The following is an 18,787-nucleotide window of genomic DNA, read 5'->3' as shown; positions in this document are numbered from 1 at the left end:
TATATGGAATACCCAAAAGATTCCACCAAAAAACTTCTAGAACTGATTCATGAATTCAGCAAGGTTGCAGGATATAAAATCAACACACAGAAATCAGTTGCATTCCTATACACCAACAATGAAGCAACAGAAACAAATCAAGGAATTGATCCCACTTACAGTTGCACCAAAAACTATAAAATACCTAGGAATAAATCTAACCAAAGAGGTGAAAAATCTATACACTGAAAACTATAGAAAGGTTATGAAGGAAATTGAAGAAGACACAAAAAAATGGAAAAAGATTCCATGCTCCTGGATAGGAAGAACAAATATTGTTAAAATGTCGATACTACCCAAAGCAATCTACATATTCAATGCAATCCCTATCAAAGTAACACCAGCATTCTTCACAGAGCTAGGACAAACAATCCTAAAATTTGTATGGAACCAGAAAAGACCCAGAATAGACAAAGAAATCTTGAAAAAGAAAACCAAAGCAGGAGACATCATAATCCCGGACTTCAAACTGTATTACAAAGCCGTAATCATCAAGACAGTATGGTACTGGCACAAGAACAGACAGATCAATGGAACAGAATAGATAACCCAGAAATGGACCCACAAATGTATGGCCAACTAATCTTCGACAAAGCAGGAACGAATATCCAATGGAATAAAGACAGTGTTTTCAGCAAGTGGTGCTGGGAAAACTGGACAGCGACATGCAGAAGAATGAACCTGGACCACTTTCTTACACCATACACAAAAATAAACTCAAAATGGATGAAAGACATCAGTGTAAGACAGGAAGCCATCAAAATCCTTGAGGAAAAATCAGGCAAAAACCTCTTTGACCTTGGCCACAGCAACTTCTTAACACGTCTCCGGAGGCAAGGGAGACCAAAGCAAAAATGAACTATTGGGACCTCATCAAAATAAAAAGCTTCTGCACAGCAAAGGAAACAATCAGCAAAACTAAAAGGCAACTGACAGAATGGGAGAAGATATTTGCAAAGACATATCAGATGAAGGGTTAGTATCCAAAATCCAAAAAGAACTTACCAAACTGAACACCCAAAAAACAAATAATCCAGTGAAGAAATGGGCAAAAGACATGAATAGACACTTCTCCAAAGAAGACATCCAGATGGCCAACTGACACATGAAAAAATGCTCAACATCACTCATCATCAGGGAAATACAATTTAAAACCACACTGAGATACCACTTTACACCTGTCAGAATGACTAACATTAACACCTCAGGCAACAACAGATGTTGGTGAGGATGAGGAGAAAGAGGATCTCTTTTGCATTGTTAGTGGCAATGCAAGCTGGTGCAGCCGCTCTGGAAAACAGTATGGAGGTTCCTCAAAAAACTAAAAATAGAACCTACCCTACAACCCAGCAATTGCACTAGTAGGCATTTATCCATGGGATATAGGTGTGCTGTTTCGAAGGTACACATGCACCCCAATGTTTATAGCAGCACTATAAAGAATAGCCAAAGTATGGAAAGAGCCCAAATGTCCATCAATGGATGAATGGATAAAGAAGAAGTGGTATATATATACAATGGAGTATTTGGCAATCAAAAAGAATGAAGTCTTGCCATTTGCAACTATGTGGATGGAACTGGAGGGTATTATGCTAAGCGAAATTAGTCAGTCAGAGAAAGACAAATATCACATTACTTCACTCATATGAGGACTTTAAGGGACAAAACAGATGAACATAAGGAAAAGGAAAGAAAAATAATATGAAAACAGGGAGGGGCACAAAACATAAGAGACTCAAAAATATGGAGAAGAAACTGAGGGTTCCTGGAGGGTTTTTGGGAGGCTGGACGGGGTAAAAGGGATAAGTGGCACTAAGGAATCTACTCTGAAATCATTGTTCACTATATGCTACCTAATTTGGATGTAAATTTAAAAATAAGTAAGTAAGTAAATAAATAAATAAATATCTGGTAGAATTCCCCTGGGAATCCATCTGGACCAGGACTCTTATTTGTTGGGAGATTTTTGATAACTGATTCAATTTCTTCACTAGTTATGGGTCTGTTCAAATTTTCTATTTCTTTCTGTTTGAGTTTTGGTTGTGTGTGTGTGTGTGTGTGTGTGTGTGTGTGTGTGTGTGTGTCTAGGAATTTGTCCATTTCTTATGGTTTGTCCATTTGCCAGTTTGTTGGCATATAATTTTTCATAATATTCTCTGATAATTGTTTGTATTTCTGATGGGTTGGTTGTGATATGTCCAATATCATTTGTGATTTTATCTATTTAGGTTCTCTCTCTTTTTGAGAAGTCTGGCTAGGGGTTTATCAATTTGGTTTATTTTTTCAAAAAAACAGCTCTTAGTTTCACTGAACTGCTCTACTGTTGTTTTGGATTCTATATTGTTTACTTCTGCTCTGCTCTTTATTATTTCTCTTCTTCTGCTGGCCTTGGGGTTTCTTTCCTATTCTGCTCATAGGCCCTTTAGGTGTGCTGTTAGATTTTGTATTTGGGATTTTTATTGTTTCTTGAGATAGGCCTGGACTGCAATGTATTTTCCTCTTAGTACTGATTTGCTGCATCCCAAAGGGTTTCGACTGTTGTGTTTTCATTTTCATTTGCTTCCATATATTTTAAAATTTCTTCTTTGACTGGTTGACCCATTCATTCTTTAGTAGGATTTTCTTTAACCTCCAGGGATTTGAGGCTTTCCAACCTTTTTCCTGTGGTTGATTTCCAGTTTCATATCATTGTGATCTGGAAATTTGCATGGTATGATCTCAATTCTTTTATATTTATTCAGGGCTGTTTTGTGACTCAGTATGTGATCTATCTTGGAGAATGTTCCATGTGCACTTGAGAAGAATGTGTATTCTGCTTCTTTAGGATGAGAAGTTCTGAATATATCTGTCAAGTCCATCTGGTCCAGTGTATCATTCACGGCCATTGTTTCTTTATTGATTTTCTGCCTCAATGATCTGTCCGTTGTTGTAAGTGGAGTATTAAAATCACCTGCAATTACTATATTCTTATCAATAAGATTGCTTATATTCATGATTAATTGATGTATATATTTGGGTGCTTGCAAATTGTGTGCATAAACATTTATCACTGTTACCTCTTCTTGATGGATAGACTCTAATTATTATATAATACCCTTCTTCATCTCTTGTTACAGTTTTTAGTTTAAAATCTAGTTTGTCTGATATAAATATGGCTACTCCAGCTTTCTTTTGACTGCCAGTAGCACGATAGATGGTTATCCATCCCCTCACTTTCAATCTGAAGGTGGCTTCAGGCCTAAAATGGGTCTCTTGTAGACAGCATATAGATGGGCTTTGTTTTTTATCCATTTTGATACGTGTTTTTGGAGCATTTAGTCCATTTACATTTAGCGTTTTATTGAAAAATATGGATTTAGTGTCATTGTGTTATCTGTAGGTTTCATGCTTGTGGTGTGTCTCTGGTCCTTTGTAGTCTTTGCAACATTCCACTCACAGAGTCCACCTTAGGATCTCTTGTAGGGCTTGTTTAGTGGTTGATGAACTCCTTCAGTTTTTGTTTGTGTAGGAAAACCTTTATCTCTCCTTATATTCTGAATGACGGCCTTGCTGGATAAATGATCCTTGGCTGCATATTTTTCCTATTCAGAACCTTCAGTATTTCCTGCCACTCCCTTCTGGCCTGCCAAATTCAGTTGACGGGTCTGCTACTACCCTTATGTGTTTACCCTTGTAAGTTAAGGCCCGTTTGTCCCTAACTGCTTTCAGAATTCTCTCTTTATCTTTGTATTTTGCCAGTTTCACTATGATATGTCATGGAGAAGATTGGTTCCTGTTATATCTGAAGGGAGTTCTCTGTGCCTCCTGGATTTCAATGTCTTCTTTCCTCAGATTGGGGAAGTTCTCAGCTATGATTTGTTAAAGTATACTTTCTGTCCCTTTCTGTCTCTTCTTCTTCTTCCGAAACTCCTAGGATATGGATATTATTATCTCTGATTCTCCCTTGTGGTCTACTAGTTTTTTATTTCTCTTTTTCCCTGCTTCATAATTTTCGATAATTTATCTTCTGTTTCCCTTAATCTTTCTCTTCTGGAACTCCTATGATATGGATATTATTATGTTTCATTAAATCACTTAGTTCTCTAATTCTCCTCTTGTGGTCTAGAATTTTTTAAGTCTTTCTTTATTTCAGCTTCATCTTTTTCCATAATTTTATCTTCTATTTCACTTTTCTCCCCTCTGCCTCTTCAATCCTTGCTGTGAACACATTTAGTTTATTTTGCACCTCACTTCAACATTTATTTATTCGTCATGACTATATTTTAGTTCCTTGTTCTCTACAGCAATAGATTCTCTTCTGTCTTCTATCCTTTTTCAAGCCCAGCTATTAATCTTATGACTATTAATCTAAATTCTTGCTCAGTTATATTGGTTATATCTGTTTTGAGCAATTTTTAGCTGTCATTTCTTCCTGGAATTTTTTTGAGGAGAATTCTTTCATTTCATCATTTTGGCCTGTTTTCTGTCCCTTATGTGTTTTAAAAACTTGTTATGTGTCCTGCACCTGTGAACACTACTATATTAAAGAGGCATCATAAACTGTCCAGGGCCTGGCCCTTCAGGAGGTGTTTTTTGGAGTGTGTTACTTGCTCTGTGTTGTCGTGACTCTGGTTGCTTTATCTCCCTACTCGTAGTGATTGTTTGGACCCTACACCAGGTGTTTTTTGATTTGTTCATTGAAGTAACCCTAGGGAAAAAAAATTAAAAAATGAGGGGTGGTGGTGGTGGAAAAGGCCTTATCCCATAAAAAGAGAGAAATGACAGGGGCTGGAAAAAAGAAAAGAAAAGAAAAGAAAATTGACCAGGCAGAGAAACTATATGGCTTAATCCAGAGAGAGAGAGGAAAATAAAGGAGAACAGGTGTAAAAAGAATAGATTAAATATGTCTGCTTAAACAAACAAATAGCCAGAATAACCAGACAAGAGAAAGGGAGAAATAAGAAGGAGAAAGGGAGAAAATATATAGTAAGAATTGTCCAAGAATCAGAAAATGCAAAACCTCTGGGTTTCTTGGAACCAGTGGCAGTGCTGGTCTGGAGGAGGGGCTGTCTGCTTGGTCAGCGTGAAGCCGGCTCTGGTAGATACACAGTTACCAGCTGTGGAGGGGCGTGGTCTTGTGTAGGCGGGTCCCGCCTACACTGTGCCCCCTTGTTTGTTCCCTGAAGCCCCACCTTGTTGGTGATGGCGAGAAAAATGGCAACACCCCAGTCTCTTCTCCCCAGACTGGGTGTCCCAAACCCTGTTCAGGCCATCCTCACAGTGCTGCACAGGTGCAAGTGGGCCGTGTTTTTTGTTTTGTTTTGTTTTGTTTTGTTTTGTTTTTTGTTTTTTTTGCTCCAGTCTCCATTGTCTCCCTGGCAATCCTCTGGGATTCAAACCCCGATGTCTTAAAGGATCCTGCTCCATGCACTCCGGTTCCTGGGAAGTGCCACTCCCCCAATGATGAAGGGCCTTTGGCTCCTCACAGTGCCTGGCATGCACAAAGGAGGTGGTTTGTCCCATTCTGTCGACTCCCATGCCTCCCTAGTGCTTGGCTGGGATTCAAATCCTGATGTCTTAAGGGATCCCCCTCCACGTTTCTTGGTTCAGGAAAGTGCTGCTCCACCCCACCAATAAAGGGCCTCTGGCTGGCGGGCACAGACAGTCTTTGTCCTTTGAATGGTTATTTACCTTCTTCCCACAGCCCTGGAGGGAGGGGATTGCTTTCCCACACTGTGGACTGCATTTATGAGCTAGTTACCTAGCCCAGGGCTGGCTCCCCTCCTCCCCAGGTGCACAAACAAGGCAGCTGGCCCCGTCTGGAGAAAGCCCTGCAATTAGACATTGTATCTTTCTCCATTTTTTTTCCAATTCCTGGTCCACGGTTTTTCTCTTATCCAAATACAATCCTACACTTCCACAGCCTCTCTTTCTCTTCCTTTTGTCTCTCCACAAAAGGGGATCCCTCCCCTCCACGCCTATGCTGCCCATTTTATCTTTCCCAGTTGGCAATCACGCATCATGCACCTACAGCTGACCAGGTTGTTCCCGTGGGCCTCTGGAGATGTCTCTGTCACTCTGCAGCTCCGACTCTTGGAATTCCAAGTCCTCTGTCCTCAACACTGCTGTGTTTGAAAGGAGAGGGAACTTTGGGTCTCCCTACTTCTCCTCCACGTTGGATCTCTCCAGCCGCTAGCCTCAGTAACCTTGCGGGAACCACAGGCTTAGAAGAAGTGCCCCCCCCCGCCCCGCCCGCCCACCATCAACAGAGAATAATGTTCAATTTATGAGAAGTGAAGAAAGCCTCACAAACTATCCTCTGTCTTGGGGCGTGTTCTGTTTTTATTTCTTCAGGCAATTCTTTCTTCATTATACTCTTGGTATTTACACGAGAATTTTACTTGACAGGGCATCAGGGTCTTTTTCTCTGCAGTTACCCAACCCTCTGCTCTTTGATGCTGATCAACAGTAACAGCAGAACTCCCAAACTGTGAGATGCTCTTACTAGGATTAAAACCTCTCCACTTATAAAGTAGTCATGGATGTCACACCCAGACTTTTTGATGCATCTGAAGATTCTATGAGAAGACTCCCATTTCAAGGTGAGAGCCTGCTTGGAGAATTTAATGAAGACTGGCTTCTTTCACTTAGCAATATTAACTTAAGCTTCATCCATTTTTTTGTTTGGCTTGATGGTCTTAAAAAAAATTGCTAAATATGGATGTACCAGTTTACTTATTATTTACCTATTGAAGGACATGTTGCTTACTTCTAGTTTTGGGTGATTAACAATAAAAGCTGGTATCAACAATCACATGCAGGTTTTTTGCGTGGGTGTAAGGTTTGAAATCAGGTAAATATCTAGTAATGCGATTGCTGGGTCACATTATAAGGTGATGTTTAGCTGGGCCTTTTACTTTTTAAACTGAAAATACTAATTGACTGGATACAACTGATTTTTTGAAAACAAGATGTCTGCATAGTGAGTAAATAGCCTCAATACAGAGGAAATTACTGTATTATTGAAGATCATGATAGTTTTTATTGGGTAAATTGAATAATGTAACAGAAAACATTTTGCAAACTAGCTTTATTTTATTGTTACTCCTCCAAACTATCTTATTTGTGTAAATGCAACCAAAAAATCACTGCTATAAATACCATAGTTAGTAGTAGTAAAATGACACACTATTACAAATAAGGAATCTGCCTCATTTGATTTTTGGCTTTTCCTTTTCTTTTGTTCCCCAACAGTGTCTGCTTTATTCTTCATATTCAAACTAATAAAATTCTGGTGACTGCATAAATGCACCTAAGCATTTAATAACATGTTTCTTAATATAGGCATTTTTAAACTTCAGTGGAGATGTGGAGAAATAGGCTTTAGTGCCTCAGTAACTCCATCCCCCTATGCTACTTTTACCTTATTCCTAAGCCCCTCACTATCTTACAATAATTGATCACTTTGGGGCTCTTCCTCCAGAGATGTTTCTGCAGAGTAAACAAGTGAAGTTTGCAGTGGCTTTTAAACGTGGGGACATCACATTTCTCAAAGCTCCCTAGGCACTTACTATAGAAGCTGCCTGCAACTACAAACTAAGTCTTTTGGACAGGCAGAAAGAACTCCCAGCCACCAGGTCAAATCAATGTCTTCTGGGTCTTTGGGCACAATGGACAGGCTTTCAGCTGAGAGGTGCCAGAAACCGATTTAGCTAATAGAAACCCTAACCATACTAGATATACATTACCCTTGGTCCATTACAGAACCCCTTTTTTAAAAAAATGTTTATTTAAGCATAAGAGACTGTTAAAAACTGAGAACAAACTGAGGGTTGATGGGGGGTGGGAGGGAGGGCAGGGTGGGTGATGGGGTGGGTGATGGGTATTGAGGAGGGCACCTTTTGGGATGAGCACTGGGTGTTGTATGGAAACCAATTTGACAGTAAATTTCATATATTAAAAAATAAAAATAAAATAAAATAAAATAAAATAAAATAAAATAAATAAAAATAAAAATAAAAAAATGTTTATTTATTTTTGAGAGAAGAAGACAGAGGATCTGAAGCAGGCTCCGTGCTGACAGCAAGGAGCCCAGTGTGGGGGTCGACTCACAAACCTTGAGATAATCTGAGCCAAACTCGGATGCTTAAGCAGCTGAGCTGCACAGATGTCCCTTCCTTTTCTTTTTTAAAGACTCAAGATAATTTATTGGCTCCCCCCACCCCCCAGTAAGGAAATGAAAAGAGGATAAGTACATGATTTGGGTGCATATAAGCATTTCTGAAAACAGGACAAAACCAAGTAGTTTGTGGGCTAGAGCAGAAAACAGTAATAGTAAGAGAAGCAAAGGAAGGTGCTGGCAGTTTTTGCCAAATCCCACTTTGCATCTTTGGTCCTAACTTGCTGTGTGGCAGATACATTTTACTCCATCTGAAGGTTTGATAGTCTTGGCAAGGAGAAAACTCTGTTCTGCATCTTTCTGCTTTGGCAGTGATTTTGTTTATAGCAGGGAAAAGGGACCTGTGTGTCTGAGACAGCCCTAACATAGCTTCCCTTCTCCTCTCCCCAAGAATTCAGATCTCACACCCACACTAGGACTTTGGATGATAAAGAGCATGACAAGAACATGACTTTTAACACACCAGACTGAAAACTGTGTGTGGAGGTGAGTATTGTTTGCTTTCAATTGCTCTGAATGACAGGTTGTAGCTAGTAAGGACTGAAAAGCCAAGACTGTTCTTGTGAGCACCAAAATCAGACTTTCTACATTGGCATAAAACTAGGTTATTAATGCTTTTAAGGTTCTAGGAAGTTTTTTTTCTTAATTAAAAGGACACTTCAGTTTATAAAGATGACCCCTGGGGATGAACCCTCAATCTTTCCTCCCCTCTTTCTATCATTCTGACTGATCAGGATTGGCAGTGGTTTTGTTGAATAACTGGTAGCTCCCCCTTTTCTCTTCACTCAGTAAACATTTAGTGAGTGCCCGGTATGTGCCAGGCATTGGGAGTGATAACTACAAAGGGATTATATGCATAGCTACTTACAATAATACAGGCAGTGTTGTATGATAGTTTAGTGATCATGAACTTTGGAACCAGTGAGTTCTGATTTCAAGTCCTAGTTCTACCATGTATTGGGGATGTGGACTTGGCCTTAGGATTAAGTCATCATAGGCTTTAGTTTTCTACTCTGCAAAATGGGGCAGTGATATTAACGACCTCAGAGATTATATATGAATATAAAATAAGGCAATGCACATAAAGCACTTCATACATTGCAAGCTTGAGAAATGTTACCATTATTCCTATTATTCCATGTTACTATTATTAATTATCTATGGGATAACAGTTTAACTTTTGTATGTATAATCTTTTGTAGTTTTCAAGATAACCCTATGAAAAGAATATTATGATATTGTTATTTTCATATTACAGATGAGTAAACCAAGAGCCATAAAGGTTAAAGACCTTCTCAAGTTTATACATGTAGTAAGTGGTTGATCCACGATTCAGACAGAGTCCTTGATTTCATGTTCAAGTTCCCTGAGTTGATTCAAACAAGAATCACTTAGTGAGTTAATCTATCATCAATTATGATGAATTTAACATCATCATTGGTTCTTTCCTTTATCAATTAAAAAATGCTTATTTATTTTGAGAGAGGGAGACAGAGAGAGAGAGAGAGAGAGAGAGAGAGAGAGAGAATGACCAGGGGAGAGGCAGAGAGAGAGAGAGGGAATCCCAAGCAGGCTCTGCACTGTCAGCACAGAGCCAGATGTGGAGGCTCTTTCCTACAAACTGAGAGATTATGACCTGAGTTGAAATCAAGAGTTGGACTCTTAATTGATTAAGGCACCCTGGAGCCCCATCCTTTATCAAATTTTAGCAAACCTCTCCAACTCCCTGATGAAGTTGTTCCTCTTACTGCAATTAATTCCTTTCTCTTCACCATTACTGCTTTTCTCTTGTCTCCTTAATTCTCCCAGTGGAGAATTTTAACAGTTTTCTATAATAAAGACACTGAATGGTAGTTTTTAGTTTGATTATCATGATATCAAAAAATAAAAAGCGACTGTCAGATCATTTTTATTACAGCTGACTCTTGTAATATTTAAAGACTTCAAAACAGTCAAAAGAAAGGAAGAATTGAGTTTTCTCCACCTGTATATGGGTTTTTGTTCCAGGTCTCTGTTTGCCAAGTTAATATTACTCAGATTTATAAGATATGTCAGGCCTGCTTCCAGGAAGAACATGAAATTATTTGCAATTAAAAGCATAACAACTTGCAAAGTCTTCGTGGGCCCTGGAGCTGATTGAGACACAGAATCTCATGATGGCAAGATGCTGGTTTAGACAACAGATGTATGGAATTCAGGCTCAAATGGCTACAGATAGAAGATGGGGTAAACCTGGGTGTGTGAGGCAGATGGGATGCAGTGAAGACTGGGAACTGGAGACAAATGTCTGCTTAAAATTTATCTCCAGTAAATTATCATCTTAGATGAATATTGGCTTGGTGCTACTAGTCACAAACTTTTAAATGAGGTACTAGAAATTATAGTTTAACAAAATCCCCTAATTTAAAAAGTTTTATCTGAGTCAAACAAAATAGGAGTTTCCAGCTTTGGTTCAAAGGTCACACACTTGAGATCTCTGGACAAATATTAACTGACTATACACTTATCACTTGCCAGGCACTTGACAATTGATGGAGATTTAATGATGAACAAAATAAAAGTTCCTGTTTCCTCCCTGTTGCATCTCTGAGCTCCATCCCCAGGGTGTCTGGGAACCCAATCTTTCACTTATAAATTGGCTCTCCCATTACATCCCTTGTGTACCCCCTCTTGCTTCTGTGTAATCCCAAATTACTCCCACTTAATTTTACTTCCCCTATCTCCTCTCTCTTGTTCTAATTTTCATTATGGATTTTTAAATTTAAGTATCAATTGGTAAAAAATTATTCACCCTTACAGTATGTAAAACATTCCCTGTCAAATTTGTGTAACCAGTAATTCTAATGAAGCAAGATGACTGTGGACAAGGACACTAAGGGCTTTGTATATACATCAGGGCCCGGCCCTTACCATCTCAATATGCTCTGTGCAAAGACATGAATAAGAGTGTAGCTAATGATCTGTATACCAATGGAGAGATGAGATACTGTTGCAAGGAGGAAGGCTAGTATCATTAAGAACAAGTCTTTCTGAACACAATGTGATTAGTAGAGGAGAAAATAAAATTTGAAAGACCTGGATATCTCAAAGCTTCTTGAAGTCAGTGGCAATCTATCTCGAAGGTAATCCTATGATATATTTCTATTTAACAGAAGAGGGACAACTGGAGAAATCACAGAAAGAATCAACATGGAAATTATTCGTGACATGTATGGAAATAACCTTTTGCCTATTTGATTTTTCCTTCAACTTCTATTCAAGTGGAGTGAATTTGTTATCTAATTTTGATTTATTTCTTGGTACCTTTATTTATAACTACTATTTAAGATAAGTGCTTAAATTAATTTACCCTCTTGCTCATTTATTTGAGATTTGTTGCCTTATTATCACTTGACTTTCCTGAAAGGTATGGACAGAAGCTACCCCCAAAAAGTGGATGTCCCACAAAATTTTGTCCCACGAAACTGAGTGTCCCACTGCCTCTAGTACATAAGGACCAGTATTTTAAAATGAATCTTTCTGCCTTATATCTGACTCAAATGTTATAGAGGGTGGGAAAGATTCAATCATATGTAGTATTTATAAGAAAATGATTTTTTAAATGGTTGTATGATTCTTGGAGTATTCATCCAGAATAGTTTCATCCACATGAAAAATTAAACAGGTCAGGAGAGTAAAGAGGAGGGGAGAGAATTTGCAAATATTCATTTGAAATAAGCAGTAGTCTGAGTCTGAAACCATCCCCTTCCAACAGGAAAGGGTGTTTTAAAGTACCTGCCCCATCACATTAATAGGTGTGCAGATGGGAGACTTCAACAGAGCTACTTGGAGATTTCACTAATTGCATATTTTAGTTGGGAGTGCAGAGAGTGAACCAGGGGCAGAAAAACCAGGAAATTCTGGGGGATGAGAAAAGTGCCAATAGCTTCTACAGTGGTAGATTCAAGAAAGTCTTGGCTGCTGCAATGTTTTTGAGACAAATGATGGAAGAGACTTTCCTGTGTGTTGGAGGAGGGTGGTGGTGAAGGGAGAGTTAGTGCAGGGTTGTCCTGAGTCTAATCCATTGGAACCACCAGAGGGACAAAGGGAAAAAGTAGCACGATGCTGGGAGAGAATGCTGGATCTCCAGAAGCTGCAAAAGGTGATGTAAGCTTCATGGGAGATGCACCAGTCCAGGCTGGGGACCCACAGGCCCATTGTCCCAGTAAGAAGGCTTATAAGAACCCACCACTTTTCCCATGAGAGAAGAGTCAGCTCTTCAAACACCTCCCAGGCTCAGATTGGAAGAGTAAGAACTTTTTTGTGACTCTTTTCCTTCCCCTTTGCATGGCCCAAACAGGAAGACCCTATGGCCCTACTGTCATGCTGGCAGAGAAAGGGTGGGGAGAGAGAGAAGCTGCCCACAGCCCATCCCTCAAGCACAAGGGGTTACCTGGAAGGAGTGATAGCTGGTGGAGGACAAGACTGAATGCTAAGTGAGGCTTTCAGTTGTTGGTATTCATGGGATTGAGTTTTCAAATTAGTGGATTTAGATTCTGTTTGTAACTGAAATTGGTTGTGATACATTTATTACTGTGGAGGTCATGTATCTGCTGGAGTTTTCATCCAGTTGCAGGGGGAAATAGATGGAAAGGACAAGAGAAAACAAAAATGTAGAATTTAGGTCACATCTAAGGACCCATGCTTGTCCTTTAAATCCATTATGTGTATTAATTACCCACTTATTATTCTTAAATCCCACAACAGAGGGTGTGGGATCTCCTGAAGTGATAGGGCTGAAGAGGAGATGGAAACAGCTAATGAGAGCACAGGTGGGGATTTCATCTTAGTGGGCTTCTCTGAGCGGCCCAAGTTAGAGCTGATCCTCTCTCTCTTTGTCCTGATGTTCTACACTATAACTCTTGTGGGCAACGTGACCATAATCCTACTCTCTATCCTGGACGCTGGACTTCATACACCCATGTACTTCTTCCTCAGAAACCTCTCTGTGCTTGACCTCTGCTTCACCACCAGCATTGTGCCCCAGATGCTGGTGAACATGTGGGGAGGTAACAAAAAGATCAGCTATGCTGGCTGCATGGTCCAGTACTGGGTGGCCTTGGCACTTGGCTCCACAGAGTGTGTGCTCCTTGCGGTGATGGCAGTTGATCGCTATGTTGCAGTTTGCTGGCCTCTACACTATACCTCCATCATGCACCCCAGGCTGTGTCACCTCCTGGCAGCAGCTTCCTGGTCCTCTGGTTTTGCTAACTCCTTTCTCCAGTCCTCAATGGCCATGGTGCTGCCTCGATGTGGAAACCGGCGTGTGGACCATTTCTTCTGTGAACTATTGATCATTGTTAAACTCTCCTGCGTTGATACTGGCCCGACAGAATCTAAAATGTTTATTGCCCGGCTAATCATCCTAGGCATGCCTATCTCCATCATCCTGACCACTTACCTGTGCATCGCCAGGGCAGTAGTAAAAATGCGCTCAGCAGAGGGAAGGAAAAAGGCCTTTAGGACCTGTGCCTCCCACCTAATGGTAGTCTCACTCTTCTATGGGACCATTATGTTTTTGTATCTGCAGCCCAAGGACAACTACTCCCAGGACCAGAGCAAAGCACTGGCAGTGCTTTACATGATTCTTGCACCCACACTCAACCCTCTGGTCTACACACTGAGGAATAAGGATGTGAAGAAAGCAGTCAGGAGTTTGATGGGGATGGAGCAGGTATAGGGAGATCAAGAGTGGGAAGAAAGGTGAGGCAACCACTGGCGACACAACTTGTGGTGTACTTGCTTTAACTGCGCTTGTTTTATGTTTCTGTGAGGGGGTTGGAAAATCTGCTGTGTGCTCTTCTCTAGCTATTCCTGGGATCTTTAGAGGGTGGGGACTCACCAGAAGGAAACCTAACCATCCCTTAAAGGAACCTCTGGCCAAGGCAATCTCCCCTGGCAAGTAATTCTGTGTCCCACTGTTAATGTTTTTCTATTTTCAATGCATGGTTACTAGCTTATTCAAATGCCACCAAACATACTCCTAGATGTTACAATAGCACCGATGATCACTCTGCTACATTTATTAAGCAGCTACACGGCCATAGAAGTTTCTTCATTTTCTCCATCACCACTTTCACTATACCATCATCAAAACAGGAAAATGGAGGATTTAGTCAGTAACATACAATGCAATACTTGTCCATCATGAATAAATATATGTGGAACAAGAAAAAAGAATAAGAATCAAGTAGACAGAGACTACACAGTATACCAAGGATCCTGTTTCTTAGAATTGAAAGGAGTACCATGACTTCAAGGCAAGGCTTTAGGACATGTCAAATTTTATCTTATTTAGTGTTTGAATAATAAGAATAAACATGTTCGCTTGCTGGAGCTATAAGACAGTTTGTAAATTTTAAAATCACACACAAAAAAAACTGAATAAAGAGAACTGTGAGTTAAGTAGAGACAAGGCAACTGATGTCAATGAGATTCTAAACAGAATTCTCTGCTTACTTTCATAGGAGAGAAGTGCAGAATTAAAAAGGACTATTTGAGTACAGAAGTGAAAGCAAAAGGAGTCAGGGGGCTTGATTTGCACTGCTACATCCAATGGTTTTCACACAACAATGATCCGTGGTTCCAAATCCACATTGGCATTAACAAGTTGCTCAGTAATTTTGTGGCCTAATATGGGACCCAAGTGCATCCTAATTTTCTGAAGTTTGTCTCAGCGTATAATGACATATCCTTGTAAGAGGAAGTCTGCATTAATTAAAACAAGACTTGAGAAAAACACCCTCTCATTTTCAGAAGAGCACAGTCTTTTCTTATGTGGTTCTGGATGTCATGCTATTATGCCCAGCTACGATAGACTGGAGGCATTACTTTCTTAAATTGCTCATCCATGTGCTTAGAAAGGAGCCTAACACTCTGTAAATAATTAATAGGCTGAATGAATGAATGGACTGAATGAATGCATGGATATGGGAAGATGTCAAAGTTTAGAATGCTATATGCAACATTTCATTCTATAGGATGAGCATTTTGTATTGGCAAGTGACTAAAGGTGCAGATTGAAAATAAAATTATCATATATATGACCAGCTGCAGCCATGTCTACTGAACTCCACTGTAATAACCACACTAAATCACAATAGGCAGGGATTAGTCCAAATAAAAATCATTACTTCAAAGCGAGAAAAAAAACTGTAGTGTTTTAACAGCTTTTCAATTAGAGCAGTGGTTCTCAACAAGAGGCAGTTTTGCCCCACTCCCACCCTTGCAGGGGATGCTTGCAATGTCTAGAGACATTTTTGGTGATCACAACCTAGGAGGGAGGTATTACTGGCATCTCGTAAGTAGAAACCAGGGATGCTGCTAAATATTGTACAATGCACAGGATAGTCTTCTACAACAAAGAACTATCCAGTCCCAAATGTCAACAGCGCTGAGGTTGAGAAGCCCTAAATTAGAGAAATAAATATTATGGATGTTCTGATCAAAGACATAACACTTATGAAGGCCACATATTCATGACAGTAGGTAAATTGATATCATTTGAGTTTTTATGAAGTCAGTGATCACTTGGTGTCAGAAAGGGTCTAACTAGGAAAATAGAAACAACTTTAAATATTTACAATGGAGGCCATTTAATGCAGAGCATTGGTGACACAAGTGATAAAAGAACTGCAAATCCAAACAGGAGATACTGAGGAAACCCTGAGATTAGTAACAGTATGAAGTTGCTAACATCCCTAGACTTAAGATAGAAGGAGAGTTGGTATTAGAAGAACCCAAGGGGCAGGGTCATCTGGAAGAAACCGCAACCAACATGGCAGGCCACTCTTGCAGGAACAGGAGCAGCCTTCCTCTACTACTGCCTGAGGTGCCACCTGAAGTGGACTTGGAGGGGGTACTAGCTCACCTTATCCCTTTATTCTCTCCCCAGATATTCTATGGATATGGGAACCAAGGAAATACAGCCTGCAGGGTCATTAGCACCTCATCCCATCCCCACTCTACCCCACCACAAACTAAATAGATCAAGGAAGGGCAATACTGTATCTGGAGACCAATACGCTTAGGGTTGTTACCATTAATCTTTATTACATTCTGCATCCATTCTTACCTTCTATGAATATTTCCTCTCATAGAAAATTCAGGCCCTTACCTTCATAGGCAACTCCCCACCTCTCTCCAGCAAGGGGGCCACATGTCCTGCAAGTTTTGTGTCCATCTCAAGCCCGTTATTTCAGGACTGTCCACTGTACTTTTCATCTCATCTGAGTAACTTCTCAGGGTTGATGGTCTATAAATAGAATAGAAAATAATTGGCTAATATAGACATAAAAATATCTATAACAGCCACAGTCTTCATTCCTGTAATGAGTCATGAGACCACTGCTGGTATTGATTTCAATCACATGATTTTATGATCCAGTTCATGTTATTTTTGCTTTCAAACACTACCTGGTCTACCAACCTTTTGTTTCTGGAAACTATGAGCCTTTGTTGGACTCTCATAGTTTTTGAATGACGCTATCAAACATGGCAGTACTAAGACTTACCCAGAGAATTCCATGGGTTCTAAACATAGTGTTTCTTATCCTCATTGTATAGGATGCAACCCATCCTATACATGGGTTGCATACATGCAACCCATATAAAAAACCAATACCCTTAACTAATTGTCAGTTCAATGGAGTCATGGCGTGAGGGCCCACCACACCAGGTGAAGTCATAACCATTGTGTCCTCTTGTTAACACACTTATCTTTTGAGAACTAAGCCCTCAAGAGCAGCACAGTTTAAGGTTGTGGGGATGGAAAGAAAAACTTAAGTGGGATATTAGGTGATGAAAGTATTCACACTCATTTCTGCTCCTTGATTCCCAGACCCATGTATTCTGTCTCTGGGGAAAAAGTATACCAGATATACAAAGCATATAATGCATGATATATATACCCATAGGATGTTACATCAAAGCTGATGAGATAACATTTTTTTCAGTAGGTCATCCAAATTGTCTATCAGGGTACTTACTTCTAGATATTGTGGTACACGGAAAGAACAATACCTTTTATGGACATGAAGTCATTGTTACATTTTTGTTATGTTGAGATGAGCTTGGAAGGGTGCTATGTGGAATACCATGATGATGAATGAGGCATTCCTTAAGTCCACAGATAATGATGCAGAAGCATAGCAGAGAAGGAAGGCAAATCCATATGTAGAATATGTCCTGTTACAGTGATGAAAATTTTTATGTTGGAATAAACCTGCCCTTAGAAAGATAGCTTGAGGATTCAGGGAATGACAGACAGTTAGGGCTCCATGTAAAACTTTAGTTTTTGCAGTGAATGCCCTCACATCTAGTGGTAGGCAGATCAACATAGTAAGGAAAAATCTATGCCACTGAGCCTGTGCATAGCTTCCATTCCCAGCGCCCCTGCCAATTTATACACAACCCACTGAGTAACTATTGGAGTGGCTGAAGAAAGAGGCTGACTGATATCCACCCACATACTCAGAAATATTCTCACCTCCTGTGCCTCTTCTTAGAAGCTTCTCTATATATACCTTCCTCAGGGCCCATTAACAATCTGGGATTTGTTTCTCGAAAAGAAAATGTCAGAAGAGGATATGACTTTGCACTAAAACCCTAAGACTTTTTGTGTCATTTACCTATTGGGCTTTTTCAGAGGATCTACCCAGAATCCCTATTTGCCCTAACTTATGAAACATTGGAGTTGGATCTATTAGTCCTTAAAACCCACGTGGAAGACTGGCTTTTACTGTAGCCTATGTTTGCCGTACAGTATTGAGACAGTCATGTGGACTAATCGGGGGCGGTGGGGGGGAGGGGGGAAGCCTGGAGCAACGTAACCAAATGTGGCATATCTTGCATTCCAAATCCAAAGTGGCTCAGCCACTGCTGTGACTCTTTCTTACAGGTAACTGTTCAAGTGTAGCACCTTTTTTTTTTTTCACTTTAGAGGAGATTTAGGGGATATCTATTCATGCTCTACATGAATGAATGTTGCATTTCTTCCTTGAAATGATAGGCTCATGGGGCCTATCTCCTACCTGTTGTCATGCATGTATTTTATGAAGGCATAAGATACTCACAATTCAATGCACATCAGATCCATCTGGCCTGATGTCTAGTGGACAGCACAATGTACTGTGAGATTTTATTTGATCAGGGTTTCTATGGACTATATTTTGACAGAAGACAGAAGAGTTGAGATACCTCTGAGGGAACATGATAAAAATATACTGCTGTCCATTTCAAGTGAAATTGTACTGTTTTTGACAATCCTTGCTGATTTATATGGAGAAATTCTTATTTTCCACACAAGGAGCTGTGTTGATTTGCTCTAGCAAAGATGCCAAATATTCCACAGAAGCTACAATTTTTGTAACTTCCCGATTAACTTTAGGTAATCTATATTTGTTCCACAAGACCCAGTGGCCTTGGCATTAGGTAAACAAGCAAGTTAAATGGAAACAGGATGGTGATGATCCCTCTCGTATATTTAATGATGGTTGTAATCCCTGCGATTTTTACCAGAGTTGCAATATTGGTTTTCTCTATGATTTTACT

The 18,787-nt window shown here is 39.9% G+C and overlaps 2 protein-coding genes and 1 long non-coding RNA gene across 3 annotated transcripts in view; all 3 read left to right on the top strand.

The window, feature by feature from the left end:
• LOC102960162 (T-cell-specific guanine nucleotide triphosphate-binding protein 2-like) overlaps positions 1–18,787 on the top strand; it is a 101,685-nt gene that overhangs the window by 48,713 nt on the left and 34,185 nt on the right.
• LOC122237359 lies at positions 6,445–11,482 on the top strand. The gene is made up of 3 exons (XR_006215828.1): positions 6,445–6,620; positions 8,589–8,683; positions 11,350–11,482. It is a non-coding gene; the product is annotated as an uncharacterized LOC122237359 (long non-coding RNA).
• On the top strand, positions 12,984–15,149 carry LOC102952440 (putative olfactory receptor 2W6). The gene is made up of 2 exons (XM_007083115.2): positions 12,984–13,939; positions 14,704–15,149. Exon 1 carries the CDS (start codon positions 12,984–12,986, stop codon positions 13,914–13,916), a length of 933 nt encoding a protein of 310 aa, XP_007083177.2. The 3' UTR covers positions 13,917–13,939; positions 14,704–15,149.

This window comes from Panthera tigris, chromosome A1 (genome assembly GCF_018350195.1).
Source record: "Panthera tigris isolate Pti1 chromosome A1, P.tigris_Pti1_mat1.1, whole genome shotgun sequence".
Lineage (NCBI taxonomy): Eukaryota > Metazoa > Chordata > Mammalia > Carnivora > Felidae > Panthera > Panthera tigris.
This window is presented reverse-complemented; position numbering and strand designations above follow the sequence as displayed.